This window comes from Pimephales promelas, chromosome 11 (assembly GCF_988280905.1).
Source record: "Pimephales promelas chromosome 11, fPimPro1.hap1.1, whole genome shotgun sequence".
NCBI classification, from domain to species: Eukaryota; Metazoa; Chordata; class Actinopteri; order Cypriniformes; family Leuciscidae; genus Pimephales; species Pimephales promelas.
The window spans coordinates 4062833-4090765 of NC_142779.1; the positions used below are offsets into that span (position 1 = coordinate 4062833).

Here is a 27933-nt window from a genome sequence, read left to right on the forward strand (position 1 = left end):
GTTAATGAAATGGCACGATCCATTTTCTAAACCTGCTTCTTGTACAAAGCATTCCAAGTGCTTCAGTCCCACTACATTAATTAGTTCCAGTCTGAAAGCAGCCCGTCTTTGACCATTCATTCTGCAGACGTCTCCTGAATCACAGACACTTTAGGCCATCCGTAAATAAACACTGCTTGAGATTAATCAGCAGAATTTCTTCTTTCTCAAAAACATAACCTAAGCGAAATGTGCCACTTTGAGAAAGGGTTGCTGTGTTCCATTAGTCTTGTCTTAGGGCAATAGTTTATACTGCATTGAGACTGATTGGCATGCAAGTTCGGTAAATGTTTTGGACCCTGTTATTAGTGCTGACCAAATCACTGTTAATTCAGAACATTTAACAACATGTTGCAGATGAGATAATGAATGTAACACATGTTGAATGGATGTGTCCTTCCAAAATTGCACATGGAGAAATCCAGGTAACCAAGCAACAAAGCACAGATGGCCAACACCACTGAAATCAATGAGGAAGATAGACACGGAGACAACGAGGACAGAGTTGGATTGAATCCGTCTAACTAGTGCTATAAGGTCATGGGTTCGATCCGCTCAGGGAACTCGTGAACTGATAAAGCGTAACGCTTGAATGCAATGAAATCTTCTGCCTATAGAGTTCTTCAGACTGATTTTGTAATGTCAACAAGGTGCAGGACTTTCCTAACAAACTCTTTATTTCCATATCGGCAGCTTCTATTCCATAATTCTTTTACCCAAGCAAAGAAAAGAAAAGCAGAAGTGAGGGATGAATCCTCCTCCTCCTCTTCAGTGTAATCCTGTTCTCAATAAGCTTCTTATACTAAAGGATTACCAGAGAGAGAGAGAGAGAGAGAGAGAGAGATTGCATTTGTAATGCAGCAAAAAGTTGCTTAAAAAAGAAATTTCACTTAATAAGGAAACAGTGAAATCTCTTTTCTCTTTTCAATAAGACAAATTCAAATATATATGAAATATTTCAGAAAGAAGTTTCTAATTTACAATTGGCATTTAAGGTTCAATTTTAATTTTTATATGATGTTAGCCTTGTTATGAATATGCTTCCGCCAATATAGATCAACGATTTTGATGACATCACTCTGAGTCTGCACTTCAGCTTCTCATCAGATTTTCTGTCCAATCAAATGTATGTGTTGTCATTGTACATTTTACAGAATCCTTTTGTAAAATGAAAAAGAAAAAGGCCTGACAGAACTCATATTCTGATTTTCTAGTGGTGAGAAATGAAAGCAGCAACAAACAAAGACTTATAACCTTCAAATATCCACGATGAAACCATATGCAGAAGGGGATAGATGAAGAAAGGAAGTTTGGGATTATGAGAATTCAAGTGTTAGATTCACCATCCAAATATAGAGATGCAACTGTAGCCACCTGAGATATTAAATGATTAATATGCTGAAAGATTAATGAGGTCAGTTCTGCATCTCTTTCCTGCACAATGGCACTTTTAACAGTAATGTTTTTTCCCCTCTGCATGAGTTTAGTGGATGCTTATGTAATTGTTTCAGTGGGATTTGGTAGCAGAATAGAAACCCCTGCGGGCTGAAGCTTCACCAGATCTGTGCGCATCTCTTTTTAATAGCAGCTGGAGAGCCCAGATCTGAAGAGTTTACACTGCTGGATGAGACAAAACTTCTGAGAAGAAAAGACCCATGGCATTTTGTATAAACAGTAAAAGCAGTACAGTCTGATGATAAATATCTGCTCTGATGTTTAGCTAAAGCAGCCGTGATTCATAAAAAAAAAAATCCAAACTAATCAGCTCAGAGATTAATCACATAAACTTTGTATTTGAGCAGAATATATTTGAAAATTTGGAGAAAAGTTTTGAAGTTGTAGCAGATGAAAAGTTGAAGCAGATGTTAATCCAATAAGAATATTTCAGAAAATACCATTTCAGTTTTTCTATTTTAAAAAATTCACTTTTAATCTTTTACTTGCCGTTTCATAATTATTTGCAAAAATGTCGCCTACTATCAAGTTAAAATTTCAGTTTATTCATTAGTTTTTTCACTAGCCTACATATACAGTATATATATATATATATATATATATATATAGACGCAACTGTAGCCACCTATAGCGACTATAGTATATATATATATATATATATATATATAAAATCAATAACAATTAAACACAACTTAAAAATGTTTTTTCAAAAGAAGGTTTCATCAAGTATTATAGCATAACAATTGCAAGTAGGTCTGTCTTAAAAGGTATGTACAATATTGATAAAGTTATTACTTTGCTAAAACATTAAAGCTAAAATCATATTAGTAAAAATCTAAAATTAAAGCAATTTATTAAGTACTTCTGGAATCTGACTTGCATTCTGCTGAAAGAGAAAGTTTAGATGAGACCTTTTTTTAAGATTTAAAAGTTTTTTTAAAATCCTTTTTAATTTTTAAAGTTATTTTTTAAAAGCCTTTTATTTTGACAAAAAAAATGCATAATCCACTAACTGAACTGGAAAATGTGTCACAATATATTTTTATGTTAAGATAAAACTTTGGATTTAAATTATGCATATCCATTTAAAAATGAATTTATGTAAAGATGACATCACTGTTAACACCCATGAGAAAAAACACAAATTAAAATGCTTTTCTATATGCATTAGAAAAATGTTCGGCTCTCTCTTTCTCTATTTATTTATCTATGTATTAATGTTTTGGAACACAGAGTAAATGCATATATAATGCATGCATTAGTATATTTTTGTTTCTCATCTTACTGCTGATGTTATTGCTTGTGGTTGTTAAATCTAATGGCCACCAAAATATCCCCAGGTATGGAGAACTGACCCTATGAAATAGAGAGAGTCATAGAGCTGTAGAGGAAAAACATGACACGAATGAGGCCTAATGATGAGCAATTACAGATGAGCAGACAGAAGATGAATGGAGGATCATTCAGAAACAGAAGTGTAGTGCAAAAAGACCCAATATAGAAGATAACTTGTACAGCAACTTGATTATACATGTGTCCTTCATGGGGAAGATATTAATGCATCGCAAGAATCTCAGTGAAGAAAATCCAAAATTGCAGATGAAGCAAGAAAAGTGTTGATATATAAATATAATATAAAATGGAATAGAATTGACATCCTCATGCGGACTGTGCATGTCTCCAATTGAAACTGTAGAAATGACTCTTACATGAAATATTGTGGGTTCCTTAAAAACACAGGTTTTTAAGGCTCATGTGTGCTCCGTTTGGGTTATATAATGAAATGACACAAATTCACACTCATCAGTCTCTCAGTGAAATGAGACCTAAATGTACGCTCTTATCCCACATTTGCATTTGAATACACACACACACACACAGAATATTTCAATTCCACACCATAAATAACCAGCAATATGCAAAGTGAAGGAATAAATAAAACCAAAATATGCAGAAATATCATGTTTGAGTTTCACATAAACACAAGCACAAATATCTACAAATGCACACTCACTAATAAGCAAATACACAAAACTTTGCATCTCATAAATCAATAAGCTATTGGATTGCTTTTTTCTAGAATCTAATTACGGTTCACCAACATAAGAAATACAATGGGTAAATAAATGAACACAATATTATTCAAAGGCAGAAACGCAAGCACTTAAGGGTTCACTGTTTATTTTGTTTTCTTTTTATTATATAACAGTCGCATTAAATCTTTATTATAATGCATAAAACGGTTGTTTAAATTAGCTATTCCTTTTATCAAATATATTTTATTCATGTTTTACTCCTGACTTTCAGTATTGATTTTTATTAAATATGTGTAGATTTAAATCCAAAGTATAAAATAAAAATCTATTTCACATTTATTTGGTAAAAACAACTATATTAATTTAAAATGGACTGTCTGACTAATACAGATTTTGAAATAAAGTGGCAACTAATTAACATAATTAACTATTGACTAACAATGAGAAATACAGTTGTTGTTAGTTAACAATAACACAACTGCTTATTGTTAGTTCATGTCCAATTAACAGATTAACAACTTAATAATAATGTATTAGTGAATGTCTAAAACACCACTAAGGTTAATAAAAGCTCTAGAAGTGTTTTGGTGATTAACTAATGTGTTCAATTAACATTAAGAACAGATATGCACTCACCAGTTACTGGTACCGGCTACCAGTTACGCCACATCATTACTCTGATCTCAGTACAGTACGACAGTGATGTGACACCTCATCACACATCTTCTGTCTGGAACAGAACACACACACACACACACACACACACACACACACACACACACACACACACACACACACACACACGACAGTCACTGATGGCAAATCATACATTTTAAGGGGTTAGTTCACCCAAAAATGAAAATTCTGTCAGTATTTACTCACCCTCATGTTGTTCCAACCCCGTAAGACCTTCGTTCATCTTCGGAACACAAATTAGGATATTTAAGATATTAAGATCGCTCCTGCATACAGTCCATAGGCTTCTTGAGGGACTGGCTCTTGCTGTCCTCGAAAAGTCATTAAAGACATCGTTAAAATAGTCCAAGTGACTACAGGGGCTCAATCTTAAGTTTATCAAACGACGAGAACACTTTTGTGCGCAAAAAAACAACAAAAATAACGACTTTATTTCAACTATTCGTTTATTTCTCCCTCTGCGCGAGTCAGGTTACTAGTTTAATAGCGTAAGCTTCTGTTATTGTACGTCACACAGCATCACACACACATGACCAGCGTCGGCCAATAGTGAGCTCTACGCAATCACACTACGTTAACTGACTTACAGGCTCATGGAGATGGAAGTGAATAGTTGAAATAAAGTCGTTATTTTTGTTGTTTTTTTGCGCACAAAAGTGTTCTCGTCGTTTGATAAACTTAAGATTGAGCCCCTGTAGTCACTTGGACTATTTTAACGATGTCTTTAATGACTTTTCGAGGACAGCAAGAGCCAGTACCTCAAGAAGCCTATGGACTGTATGCAGGAGCGATCTTAATATCTTAAATATCTTAATTTGTGTTCCGAAGATGAACGAAGGTCTTACGGGGTTGAAACAACATGAGGGTGAGTAAATACTGACAGAATTTTCATTTTTGAGTGAACTAACCCTTTAACGAGATGAGGAAAGTATGATGTCAGCATTTTTGAGAACTTCCTGTTACCTCTGTAGAGGTCAGGAGTCCTGCGTGTCACACACACACACACACACACACAGTCTTCCTGATGTCCTGAGTTCAGATGGCCAGAAAACCCCAGGAGACAGCGAGAGGTGAAGGCTGGGAAGTTTGATGAGAATCGCTGTGGCTTGTGATGTAACGACTTAAAGATTTAATATGGAGAGATAGAGACACGCAAGTTCAAGTTCCCCCAACCTCATGAAGAGACAAGTTGATGAAAAACATGCTGATTCTATTCTCTATGTTTGTTTGGAGCTTAAAGTTTTTTGCCATTTTTGCCTTTTATTATGAAAAAAGTTAAGGAAAAAAGTGGAAGAGAGATAGAGATTTTTTTTTTTTTATAACACTTAACACAAAATAATTTTTATAACACAAAATGTTTATAACACTATAACACAAAATAACAAGCATAGACTTTACTCTAGACATTTAGCAAAAATTAATTCACCACCTCAGCACTGCATTTCTTTGTAATTCCATACATTTTCAAAATCCTCTATATTATTCATAGTTTTATAGAATAAAAAATCTAATTTAATTCTAACTCTTACTAAACTCTTAAATACGTGTACTACATCCTGACCAACTTCACCATCCATCTTTCCCTTTCTTGTCAGATAAATAGCCATTTTCGCCTTTCCAATAACAAAGTTAACAAGTTGCCCTTTTTTCCTCTTTTTTTTTTCCAAAACTTGAACCCAAAGATAAAACCAACCTTTGCAAGTATTACTTTAAAATCCACAAACATGAAATTAAGCATCAAAAACAGGTTTTTAAGCCTATCACAATGCACAAAACAGTGAAAAATAGAGACAGAGAGAGAGAGAGGTATCGAAATCATGAGTTTCACTGTCTCCTCCATTTCTGACATTCAGAATGCTGCAGAAACCAGAAAATGGATAAAAAGCTAATTAATTAATAATTTGACCTGAAATGTATGCATTTGTATTGAATGTTAAAATGTGTATTATAATGCATAAAGAGTTATTTTAGGATAATATTTTATATGAATCTGAATCTTTTGTATAATAAACAGTTCTAAAACAATCAATATATCAATATTCTGTAGTCTCTCGATTCATATTAGCATTCATATGATTATTATAAAAAGGCCAAATACTGTGTAGCCCTCAATCGGGTTATGGGGTCTATATGACCCCAACCGACTTTTACTTAATAACAAAAAAAAAAAAAAGCTTCCCTTCATCTCAGCGGAATACGATTTTGTGACTTTTCATACATTATCTATCTATACACAGACACACACACACAAAAAAATGGGCTTGATTCAGTTGTTCTGAAGGTATGTTAAAAAAATGTTTACTCTGCTGGTCTTCGGGGGTCAGTATGACCCCACATTGAAATTAATGGGAAATGTGAAAATAACTGTCAAAAAAAAAAAAATCAGGCCTAAATCTGAATTTTTTTTTACACAGAAATGAAGGTCTGGTACTAGAGCATAAATGTATCATAAAAAAAAAAAAATTCATATGCAAGCAAATGGTGTAGTTGAGGAATTGTGTGGTATGATACAAAAGTACTTTATATCTCCAAAAAACACAGCATTAATGAATAGATGAGAAGTAAATTAAAAAAATGACATATTATTTGTATGATTAAAAATGTATACTTTTTTGTATAATTACTCAATCAGTTGTTGGGGTCGTATAGACCCCGAAGCAAACTGGAAACGAAGACCATTTGAAGGTTAAATAACTTTAGATGGAAAGTTCAAAATATATGCACACAAATTATGACCTGCCAACTTATGCTGTTGGTCCTCTAAAACCGTGCATGACCTCTACAAGAGCCCTGAAGGCATGTTCATTTAGGATGTTCAATAATAAATTGGCAATGCACAGCTCAGATCTGGACAGAAGAAGCTTTCCAATTGTGTGGCAAACCCAGACTCATTACATGCTCTTGTGTGGGAGAATCTCTCATCTCTCACAGGCTGACATTTCCATCGAGAAGATGTCCAAACCTCTCACTTGTTTGTGTGTTTCTGCATGTATCTGAACTCGTGTTGAAGTGTCACGGCGAACACGAGTGAATGACTTCAGTAATGAGATTAAACTGCGCTTGTCAGTCATTATCAGGCCTCATGCTGAAGAAGAGAGCAGGAGAGAAGACATTCATGAGCACCACTGGTATTGTCTGTGAAATAACCCGTGCTTATCACTTTTGGATGGACTGAAATCACAAACTCGGTATACACGCATTATTCACTAAGACTGCAGCGCTATTGTTTGAAGTAATTGTTTTCCACAGCAGTCTATTATTGTCCTATCAGCTTTTAGATAATCCGAAAAATTAAATTCAGTCACTTTACATGTTAGTCAGTCTCACAAATTAACTCTCTCACTATCAGTCCCTCAGTGAAATGAGACCTGAATGTACGCTTTTCTTATCCCACATTTGCATTTGAAAACACGCACAAAATATTTCAATTCCACACCATAAATAACCAGCAATATGCAAAGTGAAGGAATAAATAAAGCCAAAATATGCATAAATATCAAGTGCTTCATGGCCAGAATATGCTGCAATGTAAGTGTAGCCTATGTTTGTCAAAAGTTATGAATATGTACATGCATTGCTGAGGATTAAATTAGCGAAGATGAACTGCATCAGAAGTGCTCGGACACAAGCAGTCACAATAGCACTCAGAGAGGAGTATCATGAGTAAAGAAACACGAGAAGAGTTGTTGCACACTAAAGGAAGCTAAATAGGCTAACACTTATTTCTAGGGTTAAAAAATCTATTTAATAAAATAATGAACATATTCATTGTATAGCAGTAATCAGATATTTCGATATTATATTTCGATAAGATTTCCGTCTTTCCATGTTTTCACTGTTATACGGTAGGGGGCGCTATTACACATCTTCTGAAAGAGTACTGAAACACAGGGGAAGAAGAAGCAGAAACAAGCGATAGCATATGAAGAGTTCAGATGCAAAAGGCTCTAAATGCCATTTGAAATTTTCTTCTTTAATGATGATTTTTTATCAAACTTGTATATTTAAGTTCAGTAATTTCACTTAAATAACAATTAATAGGTAATTATCATTGCCATTTAAGTGAAATCACTGAGCTTAAATTTACAAGTTTGATAAAAATCATCATTAAAGAAGAAAATTTCAAATGGCATTTAGAGGCTTTTGCATCTGAACTCTTCATATCTGCATAAGCAATAACACGAACATCAAAAATTAATCAGCATATAAATTAAAACTGGATGAAATGTTGGCCCAGGACGAGCTTTAGGACTGTGAAGGGGTGTTGATGGCCTCGATCTACTCAATCTGTGTTTGGAATGGATCGTCGTTCTGAATACAATCCAGACAGTCTTTAAAAGAATGCTATTTTCTCAGCTTCTTGATTAAAATTTAGCTTTTTAAAAATGGAGAACTTTAACGAACAATTGGAAAATGGAGAACAATTTTAACATTGAGCTAATTTTTTGTACATTTGGAGTGCTGTCAGACAAAAATGACAAAAATCGGTGTTGCCTACACCGTGTTACCCTCTTTTTAAAATTAGCACCCTGTTGACTTCAATGGGGCATGTTCTAAACCTGCTTTGAACCTCTTAACATCCTTGATTTGTCATTACAAGTGCACAGCCATGTGAGTGGAGTTATTAAGAGTGACCACGGTCAATCGAACTGCAGTAGATGTGAAGATATTAATAAAAAAAATATGTTAATTCAGCCAGCTCACATACCTGCATTTACTTCCTGTTTTTTTTGTTTTTTTTGTTTTTTTGTTTTTGGGGTCGAAGTCCACAATCGTCGATTGTCGAGTTCGCGCGCGATCATTGGTAACTAAGCAACAGTGGAGACTCAGGCTGTCAGCCGATAATGGTGCTGTGTGGTGTTCTGAGAGTAGGCTATCAGCTCATATAGATAGTTCATCCCAGGCTCTGGTTCATCCGAATCAGATGTTGAACATCATACCAATGATCGTGCGCGCGAACTCGACAATCGACTACTATTTTTGTTGTTTTTGTCTGTACTGATAGCACTCTAAATGTACAAAAAAAAAAAATAGCTCAATGTTAAAATTGAAGTTTTTAAAATCGGAGTTCTCTTCCAAATTGTTGTTAAAAAAAGGAATGCATGAAGTTAGAATAAAAGGGTTGTTGTTGTTTAAAAGCAGAGGGTCTGTTCTTTATTTTGATAGATTAATGTTCAGATAGGCATATTCATTCAATGAAATATTCTGGGGGCCATGAAACATTTGTGCAAATGTTCGAAAATGCTGGCAACTTTTTTTTTTTTAATTAAAGCTGGCAAGGAAAGAGTTATATGAATTGGGCATGAATATGAATTACGCCATAAGCATAATAAAGATCTTGATTGTAAAATGGTGTGCATGTAAATGAGGAAAAGGGGTTAACACTTTTCTATAGGCTAGGCCTACTTTTAAAATAAAATTAAAATATTTAAATTTTAAAAAATCTAGTAGCCATATTCAAATTAATCATAGCACCAAATCACAATGGAAAAAATTACCGATGACTCATAGCACCTATATTGAAATCGCGAATGTGAGAGAGACGCATAATCAAAGTGTGAAATTGTGTGTGTGTGTGTGTGTGCCGATGAGAGAGAGAGAGAGAGAGAGAGAGAGAGAGAGAGAGAGAGAGAGAGAGAGAGAGAGAGAGAGAGAGATGCTACAGGCTCTCCACATTCTCCTTCAGTCAGTCAGTCAGTCAGTCAGTCTGCCTGCTACACAGCCGTATGAAAAAACATCGCAAAGACGAGGAATGTCTCCGTTTAAATGTGTTCATATGAACATCCGCTGCTGAACGATGTAACTGAAGCAGAGCTGGTGTGTGGAGCCGAAACACAGAGCTTCAGACATCGACGTGAATGCGAGACATCCACATCCTGCCAGCGTGGAGAGGATGAGGAGGGTCTTCATGCCCACATCGATGCTCCTTCTGAGCTGTTTCGGGGTGTCGTGGGTCTTGGCTGGTAAGTTTACAAGATTTCATTCCATTAAAAATAATGCATTTCTGGGGACTGTTGCACATCCCATTAATTATGACATCCGATGAGGCATTGCAATACAGTTGTGGGCACATGTGGCATGTGTAGCCTAATGATGTGATGTGGAGAGCCTGGGAAAATAATATAAAGCACCGCAAAACACAGCAGACAATGTGTCTTGTTTAGGCTATTTGAAATTACGAATATAGTTTTTTATTGCAGTATTCAATATTAAATATATTCATATATTTTTAAAATAGTTTTCAGATGATTTGGCATGCAAATCTCTTCAAAGTGCAATTAGAGAAAGACACAAGTGATAGATGCTTAAGTGATGCTGTCACCACCTAATTTAAGCAGGACACATTAATACTGCACCATAAAGAAGCCTCCTCTAATGCGGCCAGAACCAGCAAAATAATAAATCCAAACTACCACAACCTACTTCTACGTAATGGGCTATAAATTTTATATCTTAATGCACCATATTCAACCGCTAGTAAAGTGGGAAAAGCAATGAATCAGGATGGAAACTGTCTTCTGGCAGCTGCAACCATCAGTTCCTTGATGCTTTTAGAGGCTCCAGTGACAGGAGATTGAGCTTTCAGTAGAAAATACTTTGCAAGTTTACTTTAGGGAAAAGCATTTAACACTGAAATGAAAGTGTGGCTGAGAAGACGAGAAAATGCTAAAATAAAGGCCCAAGGACTTGGCTGAGCAATTCAGGTCAAAGCACAGTAAAAATAATATGATGTGATTAACGGCTTAAAGGTACAATATGTAAGAATTTTGTAATAAAATATCCAAAAATTACTTTCCTGCAGTTGTACACTTACAATATCCCAAAAAGTCTCCAAAGATTTATTTTTATTTCAGAGAATTCAATTTTAAATAAGTGGCTGTCCCAGAAAAAAAAATGTTGCCTGTCAATGACGCAATATTCGCGCTATCCTCGGTTTACGTTCATACTGCCATAGCGATGACGTAACCATGGCGACAGACGTGGACAACTGCGTAGTGCGTAACGTTTAGTCGTACGCAGTTCTTGTTTCTTTCAAACATAGACCATGGCAAGCAGACTTTGGGACAAACAAGCAGAACTAAAAAGAGGATCAATATCAGCGTTGCGTTTTTGAGATTCCGAGAGCTAGCGTCCGCGACTAACGTGGACTTGACAGAGCTTCACGAGTTATGACTTGACAGCTTTATTAGACAGGTGAGCAAATGTATATAAAACAAATCAATGTTATATAATGTTAGCACTACATGATGAAATGTTAGAATATGGTCGGTATGGTATACTAATTTTGTATAGCAAACGAACTAACGCGTAGTATAACATTATATCTTTCAACACACATTTAAATGCCGTTTAGTGTGATAGTGTAATGTTAGACCAAGTGAAGCAGCGCTGCGTTACCGCACAAGTTTAATTCGTCTAATAAACTGACCTGTGTGAGTAATCCAGCACTTGCGGGTAGTTCGGTAGAATTAAATGTCCTTATATCAGCGGGACTCGCGTGTTATCGGTCTCGCGACCTGCTTCATACCACTGTAATGTTAAAAACATGAATGTTTGCACTCATCCATAAACATTATTAGATCTATCTGCTTGACAGCAAGTCCCATCATTCAGCTCATCACTGCGTCATCAACATACACCGTTGTTATTGTTGTAAACTGCGCCCTCTTGTAGCAAAAAAATCTTACACTCTCAGAAAAAAAGGTACAAAAGCTGTCATTGGGGCTGTACCTTTTCAAAAGGTACACTTTTATACCCAAAGGCTGCATATTAGTACCTCAGTGGTACATATTAGCACCTAAAATGTACATATTAGAACCTAAAATGTACATATTAGCACCTAAAATGTACATATTAACACTTAAAACGTACATATTAGCACCTAAAATGCACATCTTAGCACCTAAAATGTACATATTAACACCTAAAATGTACTTATTAGCACCTGATATGTACATATTAGTACATAAAATGGACAAAAGTTTACCTTTTGAAAAGGTACAGCCCCTGTGACAGCTTCTGTACCTTTTTTCTGAGAGTGTATCTATGCCTTTAAAGGATTAGTTTACCCAAAAATGCACATTGTGTCATTATTCACTCACCCTCATGTCTCGTCATAAACCAGTGTGTTGTGAAACACAAAAGGAGAATTTGTGGTGAATCTCTTCCATAAACCGTTCATGCATGGCTATCAACACAAACTTGTTGCCATATAAAGTTAAAATACGCATTTTCCCTCAGAAACACACACTCACTCGTACTGCAATGACAACTAGTTTTACAGTATCTGTTGAAAAGGCACATTTTCTTATATTTCCTTACATTTTTCTTCATATTGCAGCATTTCTTGACAACTATAAATAGCCTACAGCTAATGAACTATACTGTTTCATTTCTATGAAATTGCCCTCACACGGTATGTGGCTTGTTCATTGGCTTATTCATTTTGTGTAAAACAGTTGCATTAACTCAAAAGAAATCAGCGAGGCTTTGAACAAAATGAAAATCAAAACCCTCAGAGGAACATTATTAGTTATTCACTCCAAAGCCTCCCTTCATTTTATTCCTCCTTTATTACAATCATCTTGATCTGTTTTCTAGATTGAGTCATTCTTTATTTTCAGTCTCAGTTGATTTTGTAAGGAGATTCAATTAAACAACCTAGAGTTTACCAGAATAGAATACATAACATCACCATAAGCATGGCTAATTATTCAAAAAACACAAAAATCATTATTAATTTAAAGTGTTGAAAAATAATGTTTTGTAAAGAATTAAATCCAGATGTCCATATGTTCAATTTAACGATTTCTGAATCAATGTCCGTACAAATCCCAATAAAGTGAATGAATTAAGTGCCAGGTTGATGTGTTCCAGCCCGTCTTCTACATCCATGTGGTGTGCTTCATTTATAATTCAACAGCATGTGAATGTTTTTGCTCCCAGAATGCCTTTCTACAGCCTATAGGGGAGTCTATATACTACAAGCAGCAAACAGATGCACCATCAACTATGTCTTAGGGAGCTATTATGCCGAAACATACTCGACAGATGCTTCTAGCTACAAAAACTTGATTTTATGCGTCATCTTCTAAATATTGTCAGAAGACAAATGCATGTACACATTTTCAGCATGCATTAGCATAAACTGCCACTTCCATGGTCATTTTTCAGTTTGAAGAGAATCATGGTCCAAGAGAAAGTGGTAAAACTGTTTAGGGAATTTTCTCTCTTTCTTTAAAGGCACCTATTATGTCCCTTTCTATTATGTTTTTACAACTAGAAAAGGTTTTCATGCTTAGATGTTCAAAACAAACATGATTTTTTACATATTCGACATTGGCACCTCTATTTCCAGTCTGTCAGTAATGGTCACAAGTTCCATTGAACTCTATTGGTAACAACAGAACTTGTGACCATATTTGGCCCCTGTATAGTTCCTGTCTCTATGAAGCCCCTCCTTTTGAAAAGCGCAGTGTGCTCTGATTGGTCGGCTGGATCAGTGTGTTGTGATTGGTCAACAATTCAAGTGTCCCTCACCAAAACCGACAGTTTCACTGTTAACTCAACCAGGCCCCGCCCCTTTATGTTGCGTATGCCTTAGGCCGGGAATTATTTAAATTACATTACACACTAAAAAAGGTTTGTGAATATCAGACGTAAAAAAGCATAGTACGAGCCTTATGTATACACACGGTAAAAACTAAATTAAGAGTTTTACAAGAAAATGCTATTTTAATCTTTCTACTTAAAAATGTCTTGTTTAATTCAATGTGCTGTTTCTTTGTAATTGTTCATGACATTTACTAGCAGTTTCAGATTGGAAACAATTTTTCAGTACGCAGTAAGTAACATTTCTAAATACTAAAAATATCGGCTTGCTGTTTAGCAAGACAAGAACCACTTACGGATTCAATGAGAGAGTGTTTAGAACGATTCAAGTTTGACATTGAGTATTTGTTTATAAGAGTCATTCATGAGTCGGACTATCATGAATTCATGAGTCGGACTATCTCTGATCATGGTATTAATGCATTCAGGCTATTGAAGACAAAATAGGGATAATTTATATATATATATATATATATATATATATATATATATATATATATATATGAAGAGTTCAGATGCAAAAGCCTCTAAGTGCCATTTAAAATTTTCTTCTAGAATGATAATTTTTATCAAGCTTGTATATTTAAGTTCAGTGATTTCACTTAAATGGCAATGATAATTACCTATTAATTGTTATTTAAGTGAAATTACTGAGCTTAAATATACAAGTTTGATAAAAATCATCATTAAAGAAGAAAATTTCAAATGGCATTTAGAGGCTTTTGTATCTGAACTCTTCGTATATACAAACAAATCTCTCAAAAGATTTCTACAACCTCAAATATTCACATATAGTTCATAAAGGATTAAAATGCTTGGGGAAAAGTGCATAGCATAGACCTATGCATAAAACATGAACGCAATCCATTTACACTTACAAAGATTCTGTGCTCACTGTAGCAACACATTACAAACAATTTTTGTCAATCACCTGACATGTCGGCATAGAGGGGCTTATATGCATACAATTTATTTTTTTTCATATAGGCCTCCATAAATCCTACTGATGGGTGAGATTTTCGCACATCATCCCTCCAAACGGCTTCATTACCACGTCCTCTATCTTCTAGAAATAGCATTTTAACCCAATGTGTCTGAAATAGTGGCGTCTAAACAATGTAGGTAGAGAAGAGAAAGAACAGCTCTTGAGCTCTCTGAAGGACACGGCACTCATTCAACAAACCCGAGAACACTTCAACATTCAACAAACACACACAAACACCTACACGTAGAACTGGGACGCATATGAGAACTGAAATACACTCACCTAATGGATTATTAGGAACACCATACTAATACTGTGTTTGACCCTCTTTCGCCTTCAGAACTGCCTTAATTCTACGTGGCATTGATTCAACAAGGTGCTGAAAGCGTTCTTTAGAAATGTCAGCCCATATTGATAGGATAGCATCTTGTGGGATGCACATCCAGGGCACGAAGCTCCCGTTCCACCACATCCCAAAGATGCTCTATTGGGTTGAGATCTGGTGACTGTGGGGGCCATTTTAGTACAGTGAACTCACTGTCATGTTCAAGAAACCAATTTGAAATGATTCGAGCTTTGTGACATGGTGCATTATCCTGCTGGAAGTAGCCATCAGAGGATGGGGACATGGTGGCCATAAAGGGATGGACATGGTCAAAAACAATGCTCAGGTAGGCCGTGGGATTTAAACGATGACCAATTGGCACTAAGGGGCCTAAAGTGTGCCAAGAAAACCATTACACCACCACCACCAGCCTGCACAGTGGTAACAAGGCATGATGGATCCATGTTTTCATTCTGTTTCTTCTTCACACCATTCTTTGTAAACCCTAGAAATGGTTGTGTGTGAAAATCAGATTGTGAAATACTCCAACACCAACAACTTAAAGTGGATCAGAGGTCTGCTATTGTGAAGATTATTTGAATGAAGGGCTCTCTGTTCTTCTCAGACAGTTTGGCTGCTCCGGTGAACGTGTCCATCAGAGATTTAAAGGGCAGCTCAGCTGTGGTGACATGGGACACCCCGGACGGAGAGCCAGTCATCGGCTTTGCCATCACACAACAGGTAATCAGAAGATGTGTGAGTGAGAGAGAAAGGAAAGGTCACACACTCAGCACTCACGTTCATTAGCAGAAAGCATCTCACAAAAGAGAAAGCATTTGGTTAAATACTAGTTTCATCTCTCCATAACAGAAAAAAGACGTTCGCATGCTGCGCTTTATCCAAGAAGTGAACACTACCACGAGGAGCTGTGCATTGTGGGATCTGGAGGCAGATACGGACTATATTGTGCACGTTCAGTCCATCAGTATAAGCGGACCGAGTCCCCTCAGTGAACCGCTGCATTTCAAAACCCCCAAAGAAGCAGAAACACAGGCCTCTAAGAGCAAAGGTACTGACACAAACACACTACGACACAGCTACTGAATACTGTGGGTATACTGTAAGTGTGCTTATTATCATTATAACATCAATACATAAGTAAAGAGAGAGAGTGATCTGATGAGGAAAAATAAATAAATATACACACAAATATGAGAGTAGTTTTACAAGCAAACATTATTTATAAATATAGATTTGCAAGCAGCCACCAGAATGAAAAATCTTCAAATCATCTACAATATCAGCTTGTGATAATTCTCTGTTGATAGGGGATTTTATTAAGCACTTCAATACTCAAATAACATCAGTTGATCTATTATCATTCATTTTTCTTGACAACCATATAGCCATCTTTGCTTGGCCAAATATTTCAATAAATCATGAGAGGAAGAGAAAGAGGGATGTATTTGACTACTTATTATAAAAAAATATTAAAGGAGTAGTTCACTTTAAAAAAAAAACTTTTGCTGATAATTTACTCACCCCCATGTCATCCAAGATGTCCATGTCTTTCTTTCTTCAGTCGAATACAAATTAAGGTTTTTGATGAAAACATTCCAGGATTTTCTCCATATAATGGACTTCAATGGGGTCCAAACGGTTCAAGGTCCAAATGAGAGTTTCAGTGCAGCTTCAAAGGGCTTTAAACGACACCAGACGATGAATAAGGGTCTTATCAAGCGAAACCATCGATCATTAAAAAATAAATAAAAAAGTTTAAGTTTTATAAGCACAAATGCTTGCCTTGCTCTGTTCTGTGATGCGCGTTCGTCAAAATGAACGAATCTTTTTTCTAGTCATTTCAAATATTAGTTAATTTTGATGGCCGTTTGTGACTGGTTGTTTTGCTTGATAAGACCCTTATTCAGCGCCTGGTGTCGTTTAAAGCCCTTTGAAGCTGCACTGAAACTCTTATTTGGACCTTGAACCGTTTGGTTCCCATTGAAGTCCATTATATGGAGAAAAATCCTGGAATGTTTTCATCAAAAACCTTAATTTCTTTTCAACTGAAGAAAGAAAGACGTGGACATCTTGGATGACATGGGGGTGAGTAAATTATCAGCAAAAGTTAATTTTTAAAAAAAATTTTAAATAAGTTTTTAAAATTGAACTACTCTAAGAAATGCATCATTTCTTGAAGAAACATCTGATTAAGCCTTTAATTTGGCAACACTTAATTCTTAATTTAATAATAATAAAGACTGTTTCTGGACTAAAAATCACCAATAATAAGACATTTCATCTCTTCTTTTACTTCTCAACTCAGTGATAAACAAATAAAACCAATTCAGTCTAAAAGACCATCTTTAAGATCCATTAGTTTCATTAAAGATGCAGTTCATCCCAGTCAATCAATAACCCGTGATTAGCTCATGTTTTGAATCTATCTACAGTGCTGCAACATAGGGACATTGAGAGATTTTTAAGTAGTCTCTGATATAATAGTACCGGCCGGGGTTTTAAAGATTTTACAGTGACTCTAAAAATGTAATTGAGGCAGCAAACATGATGCAGAATTATATGAAACTGCTTTATGAGTAGATTTGAATAATTTTGAATTTTTCAGTATTATTTACTAATGAAAATGTGATCATATAAAATATGGGATAGTTATAAAACCATCGTTATTTATAATAAATATTTGACATACCACTAATGATGTGGTTGTGTTCTTGCCAGACGAAGTCACCATGGAGGAAGTTGGGCAGAATGCTCAGCTCAGGGCAGGAGAGATCATCATCATTGTGGTGGTTCTGATCATGTGGGCAGGTGAGCTCTGGACCATCACAACCTCACTCGAACCCTGCTTCATGAAGGATGGAAAACGTTACACTTCCCCCCGCTTTACAGTCCGGATGAGTATCTTTTAGCTTTAGACAATCCACCTTATTTTGCAACGCGGAAGTGTTTTCTGTGAATGTGCAAGACTTCAGACTTCAGTAACCGTTTGTGCTACAAACCATTGTGTTTATGATTATGATAATACATTGAAATCATATAATAACAATTAAAGGGATAGTTCACTTTGAAATTAATTTTTTTGGTATGTTTTAGCTTACCTCAAGGGCATCCAAGATGTAGGTGTCTTTGTTTCCGCAGTATTTAATATTTTTAGGTCAAACCGCTCGTGTCTGTCAGTCATATAATGGAGGTCTATGGTCACCACCTCAAAGAGCATGCACAGAGAAGTCCAAATTAAACATGACTTAATGACTCGTAAATGTAAGTACACATTGATGGCCTAAGACACGAAACGAGCGGATTGCGTGTGAAAACAAACAGTATTTATATCGAACAGTATTGAAAATAAACAGTACTTTACTTTAACTGTATAACTGCCCAACAGCAATACTGCTTTAACAAAAAGCACAACATGAAAACAAAACTTTCAAAACATTACTTGTGACAACGATGCGGTCTCTCACAGATCACTAGTAAAGAGAAATCGTACTAAATCGTCAATCTTCCCGACAGGAGTGATCACTGATTGGCTGTCTGTCAGCCGCAAAAAAAAAAAATCACGTTTTAGAGAAGGAAAAAAATCATGCCTTGACTAACATCACTACTTTCTACTCAAGGACATTGACAGAAATGTAGTGGAGTAAAAAGTACGATATTTGTCTCTCAGTTAAAGTAACAAGTTTTCTGAAAAAAATAATCCTCAAGTAAAGTACAGATACTCAAAAAGTGTACTTAAGTACAGTACTCAAGTAAATGTACTTCGTTATTGTCCACCTCTGCCGTTTAACAATAAGATGTTTGTCTCTTTCAGGTGTGATCGCGCTCTTCTGCCGCCAGTATGACATCATCAAAGACAACGAGCCAAACAATAACAAGGACAAAGCCAAGAACTCGTCAGAATGCAGTACCCCTGAGCATCCATCAGGGGGCCTGCTGCGCAGTAAGGTATAACCACCACCCTATGAGAGACAGACCACACTGGAAAGGTGAACCGTCCCGAATTATCACTCCTGCCAAACTCCATTAACATTTTGTTTCATGTCTGAAAAAGACAATATAAGCATCATTTTCTCAGTAAACATTAAACATACAGTCTTATTTTCATAGGTTTAGCTATAAATGCACTTGCCATAATGCAATTTGGCAAGTTATTCTAAGTAATTTTGCAACTATGTTACTAACTCTGATTAGAGTATTAGTAGACTGCCAGCTTAATATCTGCAAACTCTTTATTCTGATGCTCTCCAACAGACATTAAACTGACTACTAACTTTGCAAGTACATGTCATCTTATTTTACTAACCCGATCTACTAATACTCTAGTCTAATGAGAGTTAGTTGACAAGTAGTTGCAAATTAAAGAGAGTTAGCTGACATGTACAGTAGATTATAACCTTATAGTTCTGTCGTGATAACTTTGGCATGTAAATGAGTTGGACAATGTCACATTCATGAATTACCCATAGCTGATTGGATGCGATTAACCCTCTGGGGTTGTTCGTTTCAGAGTCACACTCGGGGTGTTCGGGTCCAAATGGACCCAAAGGGCGGGATTCATATTTAAAAAAAAAAAAAAAAATCATGATTTTTTTTTTTACTCGTTTTTTTATAATATTTTTTCTTTTCTTTTTTGGTGTTTTAAGAAAATTAAAAAAAAAAAAAAGGATAATTAGTATTAATGCAATAATTATGACAAAATTTCCCCCCATTGAACATAATAGAAAAAATATTTTTAAAAATTTTATTTTTTTATTTTTTTTAAAGCTGTATTTCATTTTAGAGTCAAGCCTAGGCCTCATAAAAGCAATTTTTGAAATGAGATGGATGCCATCTGGTGGACAAACTGATCATTTTAAAAATGCAAAACATGTTGTGTTTGTGTATAAAAGTGTGTTTGTGTGTGTGTGTGTGTCTGTTTTGCACTCTTGATGTTTTATAGATTCACCCCTTCACTGTTGTGTGCTTTTTTTCAAGATCGTGGCTGATTTGTAGATTGTACGCACAAAAAAACTCAGTATTTTCACCAATTTCCCATTCATTTTCCATGCGGGTCCATTTGGACCCGAACACCCCAAGTGTGACTATTTTTTTTACAACCACTTAGACTACTCACATCCTGTCCCCAATTTTTTGGGGTGTTCAAATACCAAATACCAACAAAGTCACCAAATTTTGGACCATTACGAGGAACCATTATTTAAATTCTTCGGGTCCATTTGGGCCAAACAACCTTAGAGGGTTAATCTTTGCACAGCCCTAATATAATCCTAATACATAATCAACAATCGTCTTGCATGGGATTGGACTAAATGTGATAGGGCTAAAAATAATTATCATGGAATAGGGTTAAATTATATGTCCATACCTCTGCATCTTTCACCATTATTCCACCATGTTCTGTGTTGAACGCTCGAATCCTCTCACTAACGTTAGACATCTGCTTCCATCTCCACAGTTCCCCAAGAACAACAACAACCATAGAACGCCATCTGTGAACATTATCAAAGTGTGACAGGAATTGTTACGAGTTTCAAAGGATTCTGCTTTTACCGTGGGGCTTCAGAACGCCGCATGTGCTCGTCCTCAAAACAGAAATCAGGAGTTTTGGAAGATTCCCGATGACAGCTGGGATGATCCTGCGGGCACAGCGAGGATCTCCAGCAGTTCGGAGACGAGGCCAAATCCGAGGCTGTTCGGGGACTGGAGAAAACCCTCTGAAAGAAAAGCAGGGGGGAAAAGACCCTCTTCTTTATCACTTTACAAACAACTGAGATGCGCACGCATTCAGAACCACTCTTTTAAACTGGAAAACATTGAGCCTTGCTTCTTTCTCTGGTTTTCTCAAATGGCATGATCCACATTCTGCTATCCAATGGTGATGAAGGCTTTTATAGTAAAGTACATCTGTAGGAAGCAACTGGGGTTCAAATGTCTGAAACCACATTTAAAATACCAGATAAATCTGGAAATAAAGTTGAAATAACTCAAAGTTATAATGAAGTGAATGAGAAATATTTAAGATTCTGAACAATTCCTAGACAGATTTGTGATATTAATCATGAGGAGACAGTCAGATTTGACTTACATTGAAGCTCAGTGTTATTATTATTAAGTAAAAAACTATTAAAGTAGCGTCAGTTCTGGCAGGTCACTTTAGACTAGTTCTGTTAACCCTAAGGGTTATTTTATTAATTAACAATAATTCATTAATTTGACGATAGTGGTCCTGACAGAAATAACACTGATCAATATTATCAAACCATTCTGGAGAACATGGAATTTAATAAATAAGAAAATTAGGGCTGTCAAACGATTGATCGCGATTAATCGTATCCAAAATAAAAGTTTGTGTTTACATAATATGTGTGGGTGCACTCACTGTGTATAATTATTTTGTATATATACGTATATAAATACACACACATGCATGTATATTTAAGAAAAAAATACTATTTATATATAAAATATTTATATTTGCATATTATAGTAAATTATATATAAATCTACATGAAAATGTTTCTTAAATTTATACAAGCATGAGTGTGTATTTATATATAAAATAATTATACACAGTGCACCCACTTATATTATGTAAACACAAACTTTTATTTTGGATGCGATTAATCGCGATTAATCATTTGACAGCCCTAAAGAAAACATGATCGCACATGAACGATTTTACTGTTGGTCTCAGACTTTTTGGACCCCACTCTATAAGATCAGAGAAATTAACTGATAAAGAGTCTGAAATATTAATGTTTCACATCAAGGATTCATCAAGCGTTTCGTTGCCCAAACATTTTCATTGAGAAGCGTTTATCCACAGAATAGGTGGTTAAAAAGATTTGACAGAGAGATGAAAGAATATTGTGGAATAATTTTACTTTAGTTTCAGCATATTGGAGATAATTTTACTTCTATTGATTGTGTTCTTGTTTACACCTGCAGAGATACTTGACAAACAAAACTGATATACTAAACCAACAGTGCTGGGGAAGATACTTTAAAACTGTAAGACACTCATCATTTAAAATAGGTGGAATTCAGGAGCCTAAAACTAAAGTTCATTCAGTTCGTTTAAGCTTGAATAATTTAATCAGATCTGTTATTTGTTCTGGCACAAAAAAAATAAGGTGATTTAAATTAATGAACACTCTCGATTAAATATGAACAGATAAATTTATACTATATATAACGAACTAGAATACACTCATTTATATATCCAAGTCAAAAATACAGCAACATTTAACCAAATATTTCACTATTAAAGAAGCACTTAAAATGCCATACAGGGCCTGCACTAAATGCATTCACTGAATACACTCCATGTCAGGAGAGTGTATTTGATTATGGGTGATAATGTGACAAAATATATATATATATATATTGTTGGGGGTTTTGTTATACTGCCTTGATACTTGTACAAAGAAGTTTGTTTTTTGAAAAACAAAAACAAAAAAAAACGACACTTTTGAAACCTGAGCTCATGTCATGGTACTTAAAAAGACGAATTGACAAAAAATACCTATTATACTATTATCATACTTTAGTTTGGTTGTGAATATTTCCTTAGACTATATGTAGTGTTTATTCTTTAATAAAAGTTATTGTAGTGGTAGGGCTGAGCGTACATTAAACATTGTTAAGGGCCAGTTACACACAGACCGCATTTTTGCTGTTAAAAAAAAAAACAAGACGAAAGAGTGTAATTAAGAGTAGTTCACTTAAAAAAACTTTTGCTGATAATTTACTCACCCCCATGTCATCCAAGATGTCCATGTCTTTCTTTCCTCAGTCGAAAAGAAATGAAGGTTTTTGATGAAAAACATTCCAGGATTTTCTCCATATAATGGACTTCAATGGGGTCCAAACGGTTCAAGGTCCGAATGAGAGTTTCAGTGCAGCTTCAAAGGGCTTTAAACGACACCAGACGATGAATAAGGGTCTTATCAAGCGAAACGATCGTTCATTTCAAAAATAAATAAAAAGCTTTAAGGTTTATAAGCTCAAACATTTGGTTCATTCAACGAACGAAATGACTCAAAAAAAGATTTGTTCATTTTTCGTTAATAGGAGAGTCACGAACACACATCACAGAAACGTAAACTTTTTTACTTATTTTGAAATGAGTGATCGTTTCGCTTGATAAGACCCTTATTCATCGTCTGGTGTCGTTTAAAGCACTTTGAAGCTGCACTGAAACTCATTTGGACCTTGAACTGTTTGGACCCCATTGAAGTCCATTATATGGAGAAAAATCCTGGAATGTTTTCATCAAAAACCTTAATTTCTTTTCAACGGAAGAAAGAAAGACATGGACATCTTGGATGACATGGGGGTGAGTAAATTATCAGCAGAAGTTTTTCAAAAGTGAACTACTCCTTTAAGTCTAGAGAACAGCTTTTTTAGAACGGCAAAATGGTTAAAGATGTCCATCTAGTACGTTTTTTCATTGAACAACTATGGAAAAGTTGCGCAGTGAAATGTAAAAACGCGTTCTGTGTGAATGAATGTTATGATATCGTTCCTGGTTTCAGCCATTTTAAGTGGCGTGAGAAATATTTTTGTTGCTGATGAATGATATAGAAAGTTCTCTGTGGACTGCCGATCAGAGGACTTCTGTTTAGTGCTCATATGTTTCGCTTAAGGACATTCCCTGTGCTTTCTCAACGTCGTCACTGAGGGAGACTATCCTCCTCTCTGAATAAGGGCTGAACATGCTTCACATCAGCAATAATACCACGGGGGATTCTGACCGGCCTCCGGGATTGCACTTAAACCGACAGGACAGTTAATGGTGGTCGATAACATTGTGTGATTCAAGTTAACGGACTGAAATCACTGTACTACGTTCTCAATTTTACTGTGTGCTTTTACAACACTAACCTGAACCCGTTGATTGTCATTAAATCTTATAAAATGAAAATTGAAAAAGTATTTTGTGCTCTTCCTGTGACGCATCATAAAGCTGGATATAGAATAGCAAACCTACACTCCCACTGTCTGCCATTGGACCTTTAGCTCCACCCATTAATTCCAAATGACATCAAGAGAGGCGGAGCTGGACTTCAGACTCAACCCATGGCTCTGCAATGAGCAGCCTCTTTATTAAACTGGGATAGGAAGATGTATTTGAACACCTAAACACACACTTCAGCTTTTAACATGGGACTCTAAACCCCTAGAGACTCACTGAAGCAACAAGAAATGAAATAACACGTTTGCATGGTTTGCAATCAGACTATCAAGTGTTTTCATTTTGGCAGGAAAATTGGGATTTCCCAGCTGTTGCTGACTGTTTTGGATGACCTATAAGATTTTCTTCTCAATTCCCAATGTTTAGTTAGTCTCAAATCCCAATTTTGACAGTTTTCTGATTTTATATCCAGGGGCTTTCCAGAAACACTTAGGAAAATAATATCAATATCAATACTTGGGAGCGTATCACAAGCAACGCCAAGGCCATGGGTTCAATTCCCAGGCCAAGTGAGAACTGATAAAACCTTGAATGCATTGTAAATGTTGGGTTTCTGAGGGTTAAACAAACAGTTTGTTGTTTAGTGCGTATTAAACATCATATAGCCTGAAACGTGCATTAAAGACTACTTTGATTATAATTGTCAAAATGTAGGGGCTCCTAAAATAGAAATGAAGTACAACATATTCTTAATTTCATAATATTTTTATTCAACTTAACAGTTGCATTTAATAAAGCATGGCCAGTCCAACTGAGGGAATATTGTGAAATTCAGGTTTTATAAAGGTGATTAAAAAAGGTTTATGTTAAAGGTGAAGATGCCTTTAAATAGCACCAAACTGCACTCTGTTCATTTAAGCTGTCCAACAACATTGAGTTTGGGGTGTTTATCCGAGAAATGAATGAAGTGAAACTGAATTTTGCAACTATTGGTGTTGCTAATAACGCAGTTTTTCATTTTCCAAATTAAGGTCCTACACATCAGCTGTTAAATCATTAGGCCTGTATTAACTCATCTGTACATTTAGTGAAAACTTCAAGACTTGCCTCTACGGCTGCCATTTGATAATCAAAAAATGGTTTTTGCATTTAGATATCACAGTTTGGATTTGTTAGGAGATGCTTTTTTTGGCCCTGAGACAGTGTTTCTCACAGTCCTCCTGAGCGTGGAACCGGTTGCTGTTCCCTTCACAGCCTCCGTACCAGAACTGGGCGCATTCACCACTGTGGACGTTGAAGTACCATTTCAATGCAAAGTTTGAGCAAGTTCCTGCGTCATACTCAAGCTGGCAAATGTCTGAGGAAAAAGAAAACAAAACTGAGTTTTAATGAGGTATTTTAGCGCACCTTATTCACAATCCACCCACGGTCAAACTTAACTGGGTGCTACAGTGTACAAGTTGATATTGTGTTGTGCCATGAGTATTTAAGTTATTCATGCGTCACTGCTGATGCATATTGAGTTCTGGATTAATTGTGTTACTTAATTTGCATAACTTTTTTAGTGAATCAAGAAAGCCCCTCATAAACACTTCATCATGAAAAGAATGTTTTTTTTTATTCTAAAAATGCAAAATGTTTTATTTTTATGGTTTGGGCTTAAAATCAACACTCGTCAAGTGGAAAACGCGAGTGTTGGCGAGTCTATGAAACAGTGTCAATGGCCAGTTGGCTGGTAATACGTTTATGAATTTTAACAATGCAAACTTGTGGTGAGCACATCAACGTGAACGACGCTAGGGAGTTGGGCCAGTTGGTGGGCAAGAGCTGCATCTTCGTACAAAGCCTCGCCTATTCAAATTTTCAAGGGCAAGACGATGTAACAGGGAACTCAATTAGTTTTCTGTGCCCACACATCCTAAACGCATGCCCGCAATTAGATTTTAGAGAGCGTAATACTGAATTGAGCTCTATTTCATGTCTTCTTCAGACATATTCAAATAAAATTGAGTCAAAATGCCCATCTTGGCAAGCATACTTGTATACACAGTTAGTAATGTCCAAGCGAACATAAACAGTTAAGAAAAGAAAACATGTGCATCAATACATTGGATCTGTGCATTCACTCTTAAAGTGACAGCAGCCTAATATTCCTGCTGATGTATGTTTTTAATGTTAATTAAACAACAAAAGATAAAAAAAAGTCAATCAGTGTGCTCTAGAATAACATTTGTAAAATGTATGTTTCTTTGCTGGTAAAAAAAAAAAAATTATGACTGGTAAAGTCACTGGCCATTGGCAGGTGTGGCAAAAAGTCAGTTTTATAATTATATAAAAACAGTGGTATGGCATATCTGCCAAGTGAATGTCTCTTTTACCCTTGTATATGCTGGGATCGTCCTGTGGAAGATTTTCAGATTCTGTGGGAATAATTTGAACAATCTTAAAACTCTATGTTAGAACATCTAATTTAGAAAATAGAAATACATTATTATAAATGCTTAAAATCCTTTATGCAATCTCAAAACTCAACAGATAAAAGGCCGACATGAAAGAAAGCATACAGTATGCATCTATTAAAATGATAAAAAATTATTAGAAATGCTTAAAACACTAAATGTAATTTAGGCATGAATGCAATATGCTTTAAAAGGAGTAGTTCACTTTAAAAGAAAAAAAAACTTTTGCTGATAATTTACTCACCCCCCATGTCATCCAAGATGTCCATGTCTTTCTTTCTTCAGTCGAAAAGAAATTAAGTTTTTTGATGAAAACATTCCAGGATTTTTCTCCATATAATGGACTTCAATGGGGTCCAAACGGTCCAAGGTCCAAATGAGTTTCAGTGCAGCTTCAAAGAGCTTTAAACGACACCAGACGATGAATAAGGGTCTTATCTAGCGAAACCAACGGTCATTTCAAAAATAAATAACAAAGTTTAAGTTTTACAAGCACAAATCCTCGCCTTGCTCTGTTTGAACGAAACGACTCGAAAAAAGATTCATTCATTTTGATGAACGAGTTTGAACAGGAGAGTCACGAACAAGCATCACAGAACAGAGCAAGGCGAGCATTTGTGCTTATAAAAGTTAATTTTTTTTTAAATGAGCGATCGTTTCGCTAGATAAGACTCTTATTCAGCGTCTGGTGTCATTTAAAGCCCTTTGAAGCTGCACTGAAACTCTCATTTGAACCTTGAACCGTTTGGTTCCCATTGAAGTCCATTATATGGAGAAAAATCCTGGAATGTTTTCATCAAAAATCTTAATTTCTTTTCGACTGAAGAAAGAATGACATGGACATCTTGGATGACATGGGGGTGAGTAAATTATCAGCAAATCATTTTAAACCATTTTTTAATCGTTTAAAGCGTTAATAAAATAGTTAACACGTTATATATTCATATATAATAATTATACATGTATTGTACATTGACATGTAATAATAATAATACAAGTAAATAATTAATATTAGCAAACCAAAGCCAAAATATCATTAAACAAGCTGTGGTGAATTTACCTGCGGACCCACACTCTCTAAAGCACTCGTCTTCTGTCAAGAATCGGTTTTCATTTCCGTCACAACCACCGTACCAAAAGTGCAAGCACTTCTTACTCTGCTGGCTGTAGTGCCAACTGGACACATACGATGCACAAACACGGCCAGAATCTTTTTCAAGGAAACATCGTGCTGTTGGAGACAAACAGTACGCTCCATTAATTCCCCATGGTACTGAATACTGAACTATGTCATGAAAACAGCTAATGCATTTTTAATGTGTGTGAGGATACATGCACACTACTGCGCCAGAGATCTTCAAAGAAGGAAGAGCAGCTACATTATACGA

General features: G+C 35.6%; 2 protein-coding genes across 4 annotated transcripts in view; one reads left to right on the forward strand and one right to left on the reverse strand.

Annotated features, from left to right (window-relative positions):
• Nucleotides 1-9883: 9883 nt before the first annotated feature.
• On the forward strand, nt 9884-22787 carry fndc5a (fibronectin type III domain containing 5a). 2 transcript variants are annotated; one of them, XM_039672190.2, is made up of 6 exons: nt 9884-10189; nt 15774-15889; nt 16019-16217; nt 17888-17977; nt 18981-19155; nt 20625-22787. In XM_039672190.2, the coding sequence occupies exons 1-5, from the start codon at nt 10120-10122 to the stop codon at nt 19118-19120; spliced, it is 615 nt and encodes a 204-aa protein (XP_039528124.1). In that variant the 5' UTR covers nt 9884-10119; the 3' UTR covers nt 19121-19155; nt 20625-22787. The 2 variants fall into 2 exon arrangements, with proteins under 2 accessions (XP_039528124.1, XP_039528123.2); XM_039672189.2 differs by having other exon boundaries at nt 18981-19114.
• Nucleotides 22788-24838: 2051 nt separating this feature from the next.
• The window catches only part of LOC120479630 (collagen alpha-6(VI) chain), a 38808-nt gene continuing 35713 nt past the window's right edge, over nt 24839-27933 (reverse strand). For both annotated transcript variants that reach the window (XM_089116770.1, XM_089116771.1), the window contains 3 exons: nt 27606-27776; nt 26465-26506; nt 24839-25443 (listed from right to left, as the gene is read on the reverse strand). In XM_089116770.1, coding sequence (XP_088972896.1) covers nt 25259-25443; nt 26465-26506; nt 27606-27776 — 398 coding nt within the window. In that variant the 3' untranslated portion in view covers nt 24839-25258. The remainder of the gene's footprint in view (nt 25444-26464; nt 26507-27605; nt 27777-27933) is intronic.

What these genes read in the sequence shown, in the direction of transcription:
- fndc5a (XM_039672189.2), top strand. Translation starts at nt 10,120, where the DNA reads ATGAGGAGGGTCTTCATGCCCACATCGATGCTCCTTCTGAGCTGTTTC. An exon ending in ACAGGCCTCTAAGAGCAAAG is followed by an intron (nt 16,218 to 17,887) that starts GTACTGACACAA and finishes TGTTCTTGCCAG; the next exon opens with ACGAAGTCACCATGGAGGAA. An exon ending in GGTTCTGATCATGTGGGCAG is followed by an intron (nt 17,978 to 18,980) that starts GTGAGCTCTGGA and finishes TGTCTCTTTCAG; the next exon opens with GTGTGATCGCGCTCTTCTGC.